At 35.2% G+C, this 15227-nt stretch overlaps 1 protein-coding gene across 1 annotated transcript; it reads right to left on the bottom strand.

Annotated features, from left to right (window-relative positions):
• Positions 1 to 1652: 1652 nt before the first annotated feature.
• Positions 1653 to 14920, bottom strand: LOC104458729 (protein FAM126B-like; the record flags this gene model as incomplete). The annotated part of the gene is made up of 8 exons (XM_010074894.1): positions 14858 to 14920; positions 13704 to 13805; positions 7783 to 7962; positions 5925 to 6005; positions 5188 to 5303; positions 4321 to 4416; positions 2503 to 2619; positions 1653 to 1810 (listed from the first exon to the last, which is right to left on the bottom strand). Coding segments are annotated over exons 1-8 (907 nt in total), but the record flags the coding sequence as incomplete, so codon positions are not given.
• Between the last annotated feature and the right edge of the window lie 307 nt (positions 14921 to 15227).

The raw sequence follows: 15227 nt of genomic DNA, 5'->3' as shown, positions 1-15227 counted from the left end.
AATTTATTCAAGATGCTGCACAGACAGTATTTTTTTTGGTGCCAGTAAGTTTTAAGTTTAAAATACATGTTACAATGCTGCTAAATCATACACACCTCCTGGAGAATGCAATGAGGTGAAAAGACCCCAACCGTTGAAAAAGTCAAAGTGCTTGAATATATAGCATGAGGACAAGGACATGCAGGTCATTTTTTTTTAATAAAAGTGACAATTTCTTAAAGCTCCTTTTAAAAATTGCAGTACAAGAAGACAGGAATGAAGGAAACGATCACAATATTAAGAAGAAGACCCTACAGGTGCTCCTGAACACATATACATGAAAAACCTGACAGCTGGGGAAGAGGGAAAAATTGGTGATGTCATGATGTCACCAACACCAGACAATAAATGGAATGGAGAGGCAACAGTAGCTTTGGAAAAAAACAAAGACATTCTAGAAGATTCTTACAAGTAGAAGTAACCTCTAAGGACAAACTGATTAAAAATGAAAAATGAGGACTGAAAATTGTCATATCATCAGTTGAATTAAATTCCATATCCTCCTATACAACTTTTAAATGTAGCAGTTTGATAGGGTGGCACAATTCAGCAGGTCCAATATCTAATTTAATACTTTCAATCTGATGGAGTGATGAGTCATCTCCAAAAGGAATCAACTATCATAATAATTCAATGGATACCAAGCATTGAAAATGCAGCAGTGTCAGAAAGCCTGTAGAATAATTTTACAGCCAATATTAATTCATCAAGAGAATAATTTTATCTAATTTATTGCAGAAGAGCAGGATCTCAGACTGCCACTTAAAAAGATTTTTCCCAATCCACTCCTTTCTCAGTTATGTAAAAAGCAATGAAATTTTACTGCTGTTAGTTCAGAGGAGCATCAGGAGCACTAAAGGCTTCTAGAAATTCTGATGCAGAAACTGAGACAACAGCCTACTTTATTTTGCTTAATTTTCCCTCTTATTTTGATCCTCGTTCCTACAGCTGACAAAAAATAAAATCCCTCCACTCCTCTCTCCTTTCTGTCAACCTCCTCATCCTCCCCAATCACATCCACCTGCATTCAGCCCAGTTTCACTATTTTCCCCATCTAGTTTCTCTCTTCTTATGATCAGAACAGCAAGTATAGTGGAAACTGAAAAAAAAATTAAGAAACCCAGTCAGAAGAACTCCTTTCTATTGCTGCTCCTCAAAAGAAAGTAAAGATTAAGACCTGTGTGACTTTGATCAATCAAAATCTGACACTGATTGTGGAGATGAAGCTCCTTTTCACTTTCAGCTCTGTCCTGCTGTTGCTTTTTTTACTGTGTTATCAGGTAAAACACATAGCATAGTCTAAGCCCTAATGAAGGTCCAGAGGCAAAGAAAACACCTTTTTTGCAACCAATGTCTTTATGACATATAACCATTCAGTTAATCTTCTTTGAATCACTCATCAATAGCTTATGCCAAACCAGCATAAACGCTTTGATCCAACTGTAATATATTAGAAAATCCTAGCTTTTAGCATCAATGAATCCTAGGAGATCCCAACACCCTAGCTTAATACTGAACCGGAAAAAGCATAGTATAAATAGCTATGTTGAAAACACCAGCTGTTAACAACCACTTGCATTTGGGAGTGCAGTAAATGGCCACAAATGCTTTACCAGTCCATTTCAGAAATATACCCATACTTCTTTTAACCAAGTCCACAAATTGCAATGGATTGTTTCTTACCAGCAAAGGCTGTGAGTAGAGTTCAAGCTGTGCTCTGTAAATTATGTCCTCTAATACCTCCTGGCCGAGATCCCACTGACCATTATATCTAAAAAATAAAAAAATATATTTATCTTTCACATCTTACAAACTCAAACTTGTCTTTTTTCTGCCCAAATCCAGCCCTTCACTTCTTTGCTTATGTAGAAAGTTCATCAACGGTATATAGATCCCAGCCTCTTCACTTATTTTAAAGGTATAGACAAAGCATTTTTTAATTAATCTAGTTGGTATAACAAAAAAGCTCCTTCCTGTCACCTCCAAGAAGGACAAAGTTGATACCATAATTATGAAAAACTTAAAGAATAAAAAAATGGGGTCAAAATGTAAAGGTTAACACTACTAGCAGAACTGAATTTCCATCATAAATGGATTTTTGCTACCTCAGAAGCTAATGACATTCAAGAGATCTGTATTTCATCAGGTTATCTTGGCATCTAAGCTCATTATACTTGTGAAGAGAAGGTATTCTGGTGGCAGTGGAAACTCAAGAAAAGATGAAGCCAGAAGCCTAACTTTCTTTAGCATCTACTGCTGGCCTTTTATCACCTAATTCAACCCTGACATATTTTCAAATTATCAGTTGTCTGAGCAAGCAAGTAACAGGAAATACACTAACCAAGTTATAAACTTGTGTTAATGAGTTTAACTACTTTTTAAAATCATAAACCAATCAGCATTTATATTTTAATTCATGTAAAACCAGACACTTCTCTTTATACAAAAAAGCCATCCACTTACATGGCGTAATAGACACCTGTGAGCAGCTGCACCATGAAGTCAGGGTCTAACACCACTCTACCACAGTGTTCTTTCCAGTGTTTCTCGTGCTGCCGTGGGAATCCACTCACACACAGCCTGAAAAAACACACCATTGTAAAAAAAAATTTCAACCCCACAAAGATGACATGTCTTTACATCACAGAGATTCTAGTTAATTTTCAAATTTTATTTTTTAAAATGTAAGTACACAACTTAGAACATCCTTATGTTGCTCTCCAAACCATTAAAGCAGTTTTATAACTACCTTTAAATGTGCCTTGCTGATAATCCAGTGTTATTCCCCTGTAGCCCTTAACTCTGTTTTCTTCAAATCATAACCAGCTTCTAAAGAATGAGGGTGGCAAGATGTCAGCCACCAAGCAGAAGAGTTCTGCCAAAATTCAGTAAGTGAATTCAACTTTCTTTAAAGGAAACATTTCAGTGTCATAGAAGAGAAATATGTTGTTTCCCATCCGACATGGATGACAGCATGCAATCACCTTTTACCTAAAGTTGGATAACACAGATACTGTATTCTTGAGAATTGCTCTCAACTGCCTTCTAACAAAGGACTTCTGACCCTTGAAAAAGGGCCTGGCTTCCCATACTGCGTAGCATTGAGTCTCCGTAAAAAACAGAACTATTTATTCATAATTTTAATATCTGAATCTTCATCATGGAAGCAACACAGCCACTAATACATAATAACTGCTGCACTGTTTCAAAAACAACAAAAATAAATCCCTAGCCTATAAAATAGTCTCTCTCCTCTACCCAAAGAACAGATCTAATTTCAAAATGTAGGAAAATTCAACATATTTGGCAAATTTTGCACAGCCACAACTCAAGTGAAGATGATGGAAGCATACCAAGAATTAACCCATTCCCATCAGAAATCATGGGAAAGCAAACATGCAACTTAACTGCATGTATGTGTTACTTATTGGAAGCTAGTCTGATCCTTCTTTCCTACATAACTGAATTGTGTGTAATGCTTTTCTTTCATAGCAGTCTTGTGCTGAAGCAAACAAGCTAAATCAAAACACATTTAAAGAGATTTCTCTGCTTGGATGTAGCAGGAGAGAGAATTTATCTCATTTTAGATGAAAATGCTAGTAAAACAAGGCCTATTGGAATATCAGTTATACTTGAGATTTTTCAGAACAAAAAGCAGGGATCTTTGCCAAACAGATGCTTCTGAGACTATTCAAGCAGAAGGTTATAGAAAGGGCATGTATAAGAGTTTGAGAAATCACAGGACTGAATTCTCCAGAAAGTGGGATGTTATCATCAGGTTAAAAAATTAAAGGAAGGAAAAAAAACCCCAAACAAAGAAAAATCCAAACAAACCACTAAAACTCAAAACACTGTGCAAGCACTTCATATAAACCACCCTCAGAAGCAAGACATTATTATTTGGAAGTAGAGGAAACTGGTGGTATTCCTCACTGGATTTTTAAGCTGACCGTACTGAAAAATGTCTGAAATATATGTAAATCCAAAAAATGCAAATCAGAGTAGCTTCAAATCATTTTCCCCCCAAATTGCCTTTTTTTTTCTTTCCAAATAACAGAAAGTTACATATCTAGAACAAAAGCCCATGCAGTAGTAAGATAATCCATGCATTTTATCTGCATGCTAGCACAGCTTCAAATTTCGAATTATGTTGCAGCACTAACCCAGAGTTACATATTTTAAGTTATTAAACACAACATGTAATTCTTTCTCTTTTTGCTGGATGAATATTTAGAAGTCTAGATGCACCCTGCAAGATTATTTCAAAGGCAAGTGTCTCACCTGGAGCCCATCCTACAAAGTGCTTGGTAAGAAGAGGCAGGCATATAGACAATAGCAGAATTATAGCACAACATAAGAAAGCTCAGCACCTCAAACCTGAAAAGAGACAAGAGCAATACTTTGCATGTTTAAATTCTTCATATTTCATCAGAATTTAACACCAAAATTCACCAACACTGTCCCACAAAATATGCTGCAGGAAAACGTGTCAGAAGTAAACACACAAATCCTGAAATCCTCTTTCATTGTAACTCACTAACCTGAAATAGTCCATTAAAGATTCAGTATTAAACACTTAAAATTATTACTGAAAACTATTAGCATATGCAGGAAGTACGGAGGAAATGGCATATGGCATAATCTTTGGTAAAAGTTATAGAATTAGACAAGTCCGCAATGCATTCAAAATTATTTTATCAGTTTTCCCAGAGCTGGCTTTAGACACAGGTAAAGCTGGCAGTCACTAGAAGAGCAGAGCAATTTCTCTCATCCCTGGTTCTGTCTGTCCACGCAGCTCCATTCCCCTTTTCCCATGGAAAAAGTAGTCACAGCCTTAGAGCCAAGGCTGAATTTTCTTACACTCCCAGGAAAATTTATGTTGACAGACATAAACCTAAAGATATTCCTGACGGACACAGAAATGACAGAGAAGTTACTCTCTTCTAAATTAACTAGTAGAAAAACATACAAAGTTGGAACAAATAACAAAAATACTGTATCTCAAGATTACCAAGACTGTTCTCTAGATTTATTTCCAAGCACTTAATGTTGAAAAAGGAGTGAATGCATAATATATTTGATGTTAATGGTTAAGGACTTTTTGTGTGCCTAGTGAAGCACCTCTAAGGTCAGAACACATCCACCTACCGGTTCTGCGCTGTGAAGGTTTCTCTTTGAGGATGAAGATCACTGTAAACGACCCTGATGAGATCATGCTGACATAGAGCTCCTTCAGTTAAAGCCATGGATCCAATACTAGAGGGCTAGAATTAGGTGGCAGGAGGAGGAAGGAAGGAAGGGGAGAAATCAAGCCATAAGGAAAAGGTCCCCAAAAGCATTAAAACTCCTAACCACCCAAGACAAAAAAAAACCACTCATCTTGAGATCTGTAAAAAGGAATACTGTTCCAGAATACAGTAAATCTATGAACATTACCTAATTTCATTATTATAAAGTTTCCACACTTACAAGCAACAGATCAGGCAAGAGCAATTTTCAACTTTGATTCTTACATATTTATTTATAGTATTTTATCCTAGTTGCACAGACCTTTTGTACAGTAACAGTAGAGAAAGAAAAATACGATTCCAAGTTCAAACTGTATTAAAGGAGTTAGAAGAAGGAAGACTACTTTTAAACTAACAGGTAAGAGGCAAAAAAACCCAGTTGCAACTACAACACAACTAACCTCTGTTTAAAATGAGCACTGTCATTTACATTCCTTCTCTTCTACTGTTATTGAATTCTGCTACACTAATTGCAAGCTACTGACATGGAAAACTTACTGCAACAAGATGCATCTAAAATGGTCTGTTGCATCAAACGGATCCATTTTTCATTCCTCTAATATATCCACTTCTAATTTACCACAGCAGCTCTCTTACCTCATGATATATTGAGGGTTTAGATAATGAAGGGATGGTGAAAGATAAAACTTTGTTGTTTCCGTCTTTGTCAGCAATTTCCTGCATTAAAAAACAAAACCAAAACCCAAACAGAAGTAAGGAAATAGGACTTGGAATAAGAAAAGAACAAAAAGCCTTTCTAGCCCACCTTTACATTATAACATCTATTTATAACAGAATTGCATAGTGGAGCAAGGCTAAACTTTAAGCCCAAAAGATACAGACACATGAAGGCTGATGAGTCATTTGCTGACCACAGGCAGTACTTCATAACCAATGCACCACAGATAAAAGGTGAAATCAAGGGGACTGGCAAAGTTTCTTCAGACATTCTGAGAAAACATTCTATGTATTTCTGACAAAAGGTTTCCAAACTGGTCAGATTTTATAGTTGCTAGGCTACTACATAAGCAAACCCAGCAGTTTTTAAAGCAAATATACTAGGAGTTTTACCTACCACTACACCAAAAAGTGTCTAAAATCCTGTGTTTTCACTTTGTACAGCAAACTTCCAAACAATGAGCTCTAGCCATTCCAGTTTATGTGCTACCTTAGTCCAAGGTAGCACAGTGCTTGTATTAGGCTTTAAGGATCACAATGGGAGGGCAGTTGATACAGTTTATCAGAATGCAAAAGATTTATCCTTGTCTTTCACTTTCCAAGTATTGAGGAAATAAGTTCACTCCTTCAGTCTCACTATATATACAGAAAAATATAAACAACTTAACAAAAGGAAAAAAAACAACAGTGGGAGCCACTGTCCATTTTGAGGCCTCTTTCTTCCTGATTCTGGAGAGAATGAAAAAAATTACTGTCCTTAAAAAATATGAATCACCAACATGACTTTCAAAGGAACTGCAAAAGGACCTTTATGAGAAAATGGTTGACAAAGATAAACATGCTACTTCAACCCAGCAAAGAGTACCAAAAATCAGCAAGCAGGTTTTTTTCCTATCAGAATAAATCTAAAACAACTGTATTTTCCAGTTGTTAGAGCTGACCTACAGACACATAATATGGATTTTTTTTTTTTGTAAGAATCACAATTTGACTGTTCTGTACCTCATCATGTGCAGAAACATAATACACCATTTAAAGGAGGACTTTATTATGACAGTAGACAAAAGGGCAATGTTTCAGTATAATATGTTTTAAAGTCCTGTAACACAGAAATTCCCATTAGAGAATGCCTATCTTGGCAATATTGCTAAATTCATCAAACCACCTCATAGCATTACAACAGCGAACATTTCCAAGGTAAGGATTCAAAAAACTACTTTTACATCCAGCACCCAAACTTAATCATCTACAGCTACTTTTACTTATTCTTAAAAATCACAGTTCCACTCAAGACAACTACCTACCTCAAACATACACATGTATGTAACTTAGCACTAGCATGCCAAGTGGTTTCAGCTTCAAATTACCCTTAAAAAGACATATTCAGAGTAACCAGGGGAGCAAGGGGAAGTGACACATTAAGACTGACCAAGCATATTGGCCTGACAATTGTCTCCATAGAAAGTTGTATTTTTCTGCATTAAAAAGGGCCACTTAATTTCCTTACAAACACAAATACATAACAGTTCAAGAAAGCCCATGAGATTATTCTTTTTAGTTAAAATGTTTGTCTCCAAAAGATCACAATAAAAATAGTTTTGCAAACATTCTTACTAAACCTTCATCACATTATATTTTTTCTCCAGATTAGACATGCTTTCATGTAAGCATATTATAATTTTAAATATGTTGTTCCAATAGCTTACTTTCCTAGTGGTCAGTGACGCAAAACCTCAGATCAAAGCTTTCCTCAGCCATTCCCACTCATCTCACTTACCAAGTTGTAAATGCCCAGCAGCAGTGCTTCAATGCAACCATTACTCTGCCTGTCCCTGCTGGCAGTCAGACGCAAATATACCCAAATCAACTCTGGCAAAAATTGCAGTGTGAATCTCTTGAGACGAACTTCAGAACTACGATAAAGTTCAAAGAGCTGGTGGCAAACAGGCTCCAGGAGCTGTGGAAAAGCAAAAAGGCTAATTAATTACTGTTAGGCTTCTCTAATAAGGGAGAATGAAACAGCAAATACAGCAGCTATATCATATAGCCACTGCAGACAGTAAAGATGACATTTCTTGATGGCAAGTAAGTGAGTAAACCAAAATTATATCCAAGTTCCTATTAAAGAGATCTGTAAGGACAGACCTGAGGGGCATGGTATGCACTATTGGGAAATGTGGCCTTACTACAGCCACTACCGTCTTGTGCTTTGAGAACATTATTCTCTAGGTCTGTTAGTATGAGATTTATTTTGTATAGGGGTACTAATTTAAGGCATGTGACACACACGTGGCTTGAACTATGCGTACCATAAAACTTTAATTATGAAGTTGTAAGGTTTATAGAAGTACAAAGGTTAAAGACTAGATTCTAATGACAAGTCTATTAACAGAAATATGAATTAATTTCTTACCTACAGCTTTTTAGTCTCAAACCCAATAAGCATGCGTTAGTTCATTACAATACAAACTGATTTTGCCATCTTGAGCCACCCTTCGGGTTTCAGTACAAGAAGCAAAAAGGGCCTTTACCAAGTCATTGTGATAAACACAATTAAGAGTCTACAATGCCAAACCAATAGTTAAGATGCATCCACAGAACTGTTAATGAACAGGGGGAAAAAAAAAAAAGAACCATGTCAAACTGTCTGCCCCCCTCCCATGACTAATCAAGTTTTTAATACCAAAGTCAAAAACTACAAAAAAAAAAAAAATCCAGAGAGGAATTTTGATAAGGTCTATGACCAGTATCTAGTATTACATCCTAAGCAATGGGATAACCTGAATTAAGGAAAATACTCATGGGATTCAACATCCAAAAAGACTGAGGCATCCATGTAACCAAAAGCATCTAAATTCAACACAGAAAAGCTACAGAGTCAGAAATCAGAGGCCACAATCTCAAATAAGTCTTCTTTCTAACAGTACATGGTTTATACAGCTCTCATATACATATACAATAATACCAAACATTACATTATACGTATTTTTTTTAGAGCAATAAAAACCTTACATTTGACCAACACAATAGCAGCTGTACTGATGAGACAAAAAGGCACGAATAGGAAACACCCGGCGCAGAGCAGAGGATCAGAGAAGGCATGTATGACTCCTCTTCCAATATATACTTTCACTCCCTGGGATACGCAGCTTAAGACTCTCAGAACATTATCACTGTTTCATAGAATTTCATGCATTCTTCTTTCATTAATTTGTCTATTAATCAAAATCTTACTACTCAGAATTGCCTGCAGAATTCACTGTCGCTCTTTTGCCATGCTGTACTAAGAAGTACTTCTGTGGCTTGTTGTGAACCACCCATCCTCTTAAAAAAACTTTGAAGAAGTCCCTTACTATCAGCAGAGGGAGAGACACTTCCATGAGTGATTAGCTTGAATGACTGATAAATGTGCAACGCCATAAATCTGTATGGCCCTACAACTTCACATACACATATTTAGACTTAGATATTTTACTCTAGTATATTACAAACATGAAACATAAATCTGACAGAATTTTTTATCAAGATAGCTGACTTAAGAGAGTATCACCTGAGAAAGGGTGAATATATTAGTTTCATTTCTAACACGCAGTATTCTAGTCAGTGAAGCATACAATTTTTAAACCACTGGTTACATAAGCCATAACATGACATCTATGTAAAATAAAACTTTGCTATCAAACAAATTGCTTCTTATACAAGGCTCTGGTATAAGTACCTTGTGTAACAAGGCTACTGATTGACAGCCTAGTTACTCTCAGCTAAAAGCATGTTTTTACAACACAAGCAAACTACACAAGAAAGTGAGGGAAGAAAGCCGACACTGACAACATTGATACAGAATGAGAGGAGAAGTCCAGTAATTTGGAGCACATAGATTTATTTTTTTTTTTTACCAGCCACATATGTAAAATACCTCAACATATAATTTTTGTTTTGGTATCTAAATGAAATTAGAAGCCCATAAAGCTTCTATTGCAATCATTTTAATAAAACAATGCTTTCTCTATTTTTCTATATTTTCTTTTTTTATATATTTATTCCAGTATTTATACATATATTGCACTTTATACTCAAAACATTAAAAAGTATATTCTTTCTTAATTAATATTTACTTAGTAGTTAAAAGTGACACCAAGTATTAAAGCCATCTGTTACAGTAAATGTTCAAACCCTCAGAGACAGAACTGTATCCTTGTTTTATGAAAGGCCTAGCACACTTCAGATGTTCAAAGAAAGACAAGTTGTTAATAAATAATTCAGAGATCACTGAATAAGTGTGTAGGTTTTCTTTAAAATAAAATATGAGCAAGAAGCCAGCATAAAGAAGAAAAAGAGGAAATCTCTGGAAACAATAAGTATAAGCACATCTGCAAGGAGATAACAGGTGCAAGAAAAGCTGAACAAATATTATCAGAAACCGGATATATACAGCAGCATAGCTATAAATAGTACTTTTATTAGATTAGAGATGACAGCAGCTCAAAGCTGTTTCCTATTTGAAATTAGCCAGTCTAATCCAAGTCCCATTAAAAACAGTGGAAAAGACTAACTTACTTAGCTAAAGTCAGATAAGACTTAACCAGACCAGTTACTGAGTTTATTCTACTTTATTTCAAATTAGAATTCTGCTAAATTAGTCTTTTAAGTGAAACCATGCTCCCTAGAAAAGATACAAGCAATATGCAGTTAGTGGTGCTGCAAGAATGTAAATACTGCTCATTTCTGGTAGTTGTCATATTAGTTGTGCAAAAGGTTTAACAACTGCAAATTACTTAGGTGAAAACCTAAAAGTTGTTTGTAGCAAATCTTATAGCGCTTTTGGTGTGTTCAGAGCTTTAAGTCCACAGGAAAAAGCTGCCATCACAAAGATGCTGTAACACAAATATTTTTAAAGGCATGAACAGCCAAGTTTTTCCTATCAAAGTATAAAATTATCTTCTCCCACCTGGAAACACAAAACTTGACACTGTAAGAAAGAAAAATGTTTTCCTTGCATCTTAGTTATCTGGCTTTTCAGAGAACCAGCCTCTTCCAATTAATTCTCTGAATACAAATATTGAGAAGACACTGGATAAACAGAGGAAATGGAGCTTTTGTCATCATTAGCAGGTATATGCATGAACTGGCACACACTTTAAGTCCAAAGATCTTTCAGACCAAAGTCAAAGGAAACTGAGTAGCACAGCAGTCATCAAGAAATACAAAGTAAAAAGTCTCTTCTAACCATATCTCTAAAAACTTATATTAAAAGCTTTTCTATTAGCATAACAAACTATTACAAACAAAATTTTTACTGGCTTATTACAGTAAGTGACAATGATATAATTTGCAGGCTTCATTTTCACACCTCACAGAGATGCAGACTAGTCATGTTTTAAGGAAGCTGACTGAATAGCTTTAGTTTGGCTTATTTTACAAGGTTGACAAATCTTAAGAACCATACCTGGAAGTTAAACATAATGTATTATAAAATGCATGACAGACTGAAAATGCTTGCCTTTTTGAATAATTCAGTCGTGGTAGAAAACAATGTGCTCATTTTAGGCTTAACTATAACACTATGGGTGAAATTAGTTATTATTTGAAGAGTACTGGGTCTGGGAAGTGCTTGGCACTGCAAAGTTCAAGGCTTAGCTTTCCAAGTTAAACCTAAATAGCCCCACATGAATACTCAATGTTTGCATTTCAGTACTGTATTAACTTAAAACTCATACATCATTTATGTCCACAACCATAAACCAATTCCAAAAATTATAAATCTATCTAAAAAAACCCTAGTACTGTAAAACCACTTTATTTTAGAATTCAAATATTACACAAAAATCAATACGTTATTCAGTTAAATAAGCTGTTTATCAGCAAGATCACTCTCTACTCTTTATTTAACTTTCTGTTCCAGTCATTATCATCTCCATATAAAAAAAAAGTCAGGGAATTTCCTAAAGAGTAAACAGTAACCACCGTATTTAACTTGACACTATGCTTGCCTTCATTAGATAGCTCTCGAACTGGCAGACAGCTGTCAAAAAAGGGAAACACCTTGGTTGGTTGTTTTGGTTCCTAACCATGCTGGTCCCACGTTAAATTTATAATCCCAGTTTTATCAAGATAGAATTACATGATTCTAGAAAAATTCATGTTTGCCCTAAACAGTTTGTCCCTTTCAGAGAGTGTTAAAAATAGATAAACTTTATTACTAAGCTGTACTAAAAAATTACTTGCCCATCAAGTTTAAGAATCCAGCAAGTACATTCTTATAATGGTCTAACACATAAGCTTTACCTTTGTAAGCAATCAGTTATCCTTTTAACAAACAAGGCTGGTAAAGTGTATGTAAAAAGCCCCTCACTTAGAGCCAAACACTACCACTGAATTATACAAAGTAATGAATTTACTACGGTTATACTCCTCACACACAAATAAGTTTGGAAGAAATACAACAAGGAAATACATACTGCCTTAACAAGCAGAACCTGAAGTTAATCATCTTTGAGTCCGAGATTGTTTATCTTATAGTTGATATCAGAACCAGGCCCAAAGAGCAACAGGAGTTCCAAAGAGTAATATTTGACAAGCACCATTGTGCAATAACATAACATACTGTCATACCCTTAAGAAAATACTCTTTTTGCAAATCTACTTCTTTGCATAATAAAAAAAATAAATTGTTTCTTCTCAAAACCAAGCAAAGCTTTTACATTTTCAGAAGTATACACACACAAATACATATATGCTAAAAGACAGCAGCAGCAATGATGGCTTCAGGTTGGAGAGAGAATAACGGTAGCTTCAGTACAAAGAAAAAGGTCGCTATTTGTAACACTGAAACAAAGCTGACAGCTATGAAGTTTTTGGGTTTTTTTTGCATGGGATTATGCAATCTCCTTTAAACTCAATCAAGCATTCGGCTTCCGAAAGCAGCTGAGCTTGCTTAGGAAAATAAAGAACTTCCTTGCTGTGTATACCTGCCATTTAATTTATAAATACACAAGAGATCACAGATGATAACTTGAATATTTTGAGGCATTTTATCCAATGTAGTTTACATAGCAGAGAATGTTTCACACACCTTCCCAGAAATGCTCATAGCAGAAGCCAATGGAACAGAAAACTCAGTTTAATGTAATTTTCAAAATGAATTATTTAAAAGGGTAAGCTATTTTTTAATTGTCTATATTTATATTTTGGGGCCCTGGTTTTGCTCTTGTTTACAGCAGTATAAACCAAATTACACAAACATGATACTACTATAAGCAAAAGAAGATCTGGTTCTTTTAATAGGACTTAGTAAACTTTTTCCATCTTCCACTGCAATAAGCTACCAGGTGAAAAGCATATTGGTCTTAATTGCGTTTCACTGTAAGGCCTACTTTGTTACAAGTGAAAAGTTGCCGGGGGGGGGCGGCACAAACTCATGCCAATAAAGGGTTAACAGTCAGTTGTGGCAAGTAAAACCTATCTGACAGAATAAACTGTATGTTTGGGACCACATGAGGTTGTGTCTTACCCAAAAGTCATTAAAATGACTGTAAAAAAACAAGAGACTAAGAAGAGGGATAATACCCATGTTAGATTACATCAGAAAGAATCAAAGAATATTCCTCTCCATCTCCACTTCTCAATTACTCTAGTTTTAATTGTATAGGTGGAAGATATAAGAATGCCAACAATAGATTTTCTTTTAAAGTATCCTACCTCATTATTTGGGTCTTGAATGACCTTATAAAGAGCCGGTACCAGTGGTTTTTTTCTGTGCAATGTAGCTGCATAGCTGGAAATTTGTGTTTCAGGTAATGCCTAAATTAAAAAAAAAAAGTGTTACCCTGATAAATCAATTCTTCCAAGTATTAAAGATCTCCACAAAAGTATTCGGTCTCATCCCAACCTCAAGAAAAATTCTTTAAGTTCAGTAAATTTTGAGACTTGTAACCTAGTTCATTCAGTACCAGTTCTTCTCCATATGAATAGCATTTAGAGGCACATACCAACTTTCAGGGCTAAATCCAAAAGCAGTTTCAGATTTATCTTTCATAAAATCATTTGCTCCAGCTTGATATGAGGACTCTCTTTCTTGATACTATGTATTAAACAGGCACTTTTCAAAGTCTTTATCAAATCAAACTGAATTATTTAAGAAGTGCCGATAACCTAGAATGAGCACAGGCAGCCTTGAGTCCAACCAAGACACCACATCCGTGGATTTTGCACCATTGGCTCCTCAACAAACTTCAAACAACAGCATGTAAATGACTTACTGTGTATCATCAATGATGTGAGGAATCACTAATTCTTAATTTAAATAACAATTTTATACCAGCCACAAAATTATCTTCTTGTTTATGCATTAACCTATATTTCACTCAGCGTAATTATCAACATGCAAAATAGCTTAAAAAGATTTCAGAATCTTCATGACAATTCATTTTATGCAGACCTCAAGAAAAAAAACAGCCGAAGATTTTTCTTTAATTTTTTTTTAAACTCAAAACTTTCTACTGATTTTTTTAGAAACAAAAAAGTTGCTCAATTAGAAATTTGGGCAGGTTATCCAGCTGTTAGTGAAATTCTACCAGGCTGATCCACACAGAAAGATATGCTTTAAAAAAAACACATTGCTATAGCAGTGTTGTGCCCTACAACAATAAACAACAAAAACAAACTACTATTAGAACTATGCATTGTATATTATGTACCAGCTGACTCATTTACATAGACCTTTGTACGCTTCATGCATTATAAGAAGTTGAAAGACCAAGTAATAGATATTTAAAATGCTAATTATTGTATAGTAAAAAAGGTTCTGTGACATAAAGCCAATGGTATAGCTATAATTCATCTTCTCAGCTCACCTTGAATTCTGACAGCCATTCTTCCACGACACCTCGTTCTGATCCCAGCATTTTCATAATTCTTTTGCTTTTCTTACCTTTAGAAGAGAAAGGAAAAAAGTGCTGGCAGCAAAACTTAGTTTTGTAAAACCCTATCCCAATGAAAAGCTGTTAACATATTTCCAATAGGATTATATAATACCAAATAATAGGAAAAATTGCATTCTGGACAACTGGCCCCATTTTCTAACAACGACTAAACTGTCCTCTTCAGACTTTTAGTCAAAAGTACTGCACGTTAATGGGGGAGGAGGAAAAAAAAGGATTCAGTTCTTCAGGCCAAAATGTACATTATTTAAGACAAACTCATCATCCCATTCTTGTTCCCTTA

This window comes from Pterocles gutturalis, unplaced genomic scaffold (assembly GCF_000699245.1).
Source record: "Pterocles gutturalis isolate BGI_N339 unplaced genomic scaffold, ASM69924v1 Scaffold50527, whole genome shotgun sequence".
Classification (NCBI taxonomy): domain Eukaryota; kingdom Metazoa; phylum Chordata; class Aves; order Pterocliformes; family Pteroclidae; genus Pterocles; species Pterocles gutturalis.
Note: the sequence above shows the minus strand (reverse complement) of the source record. Positions and strands in the feature narration are given on the sequence as shown.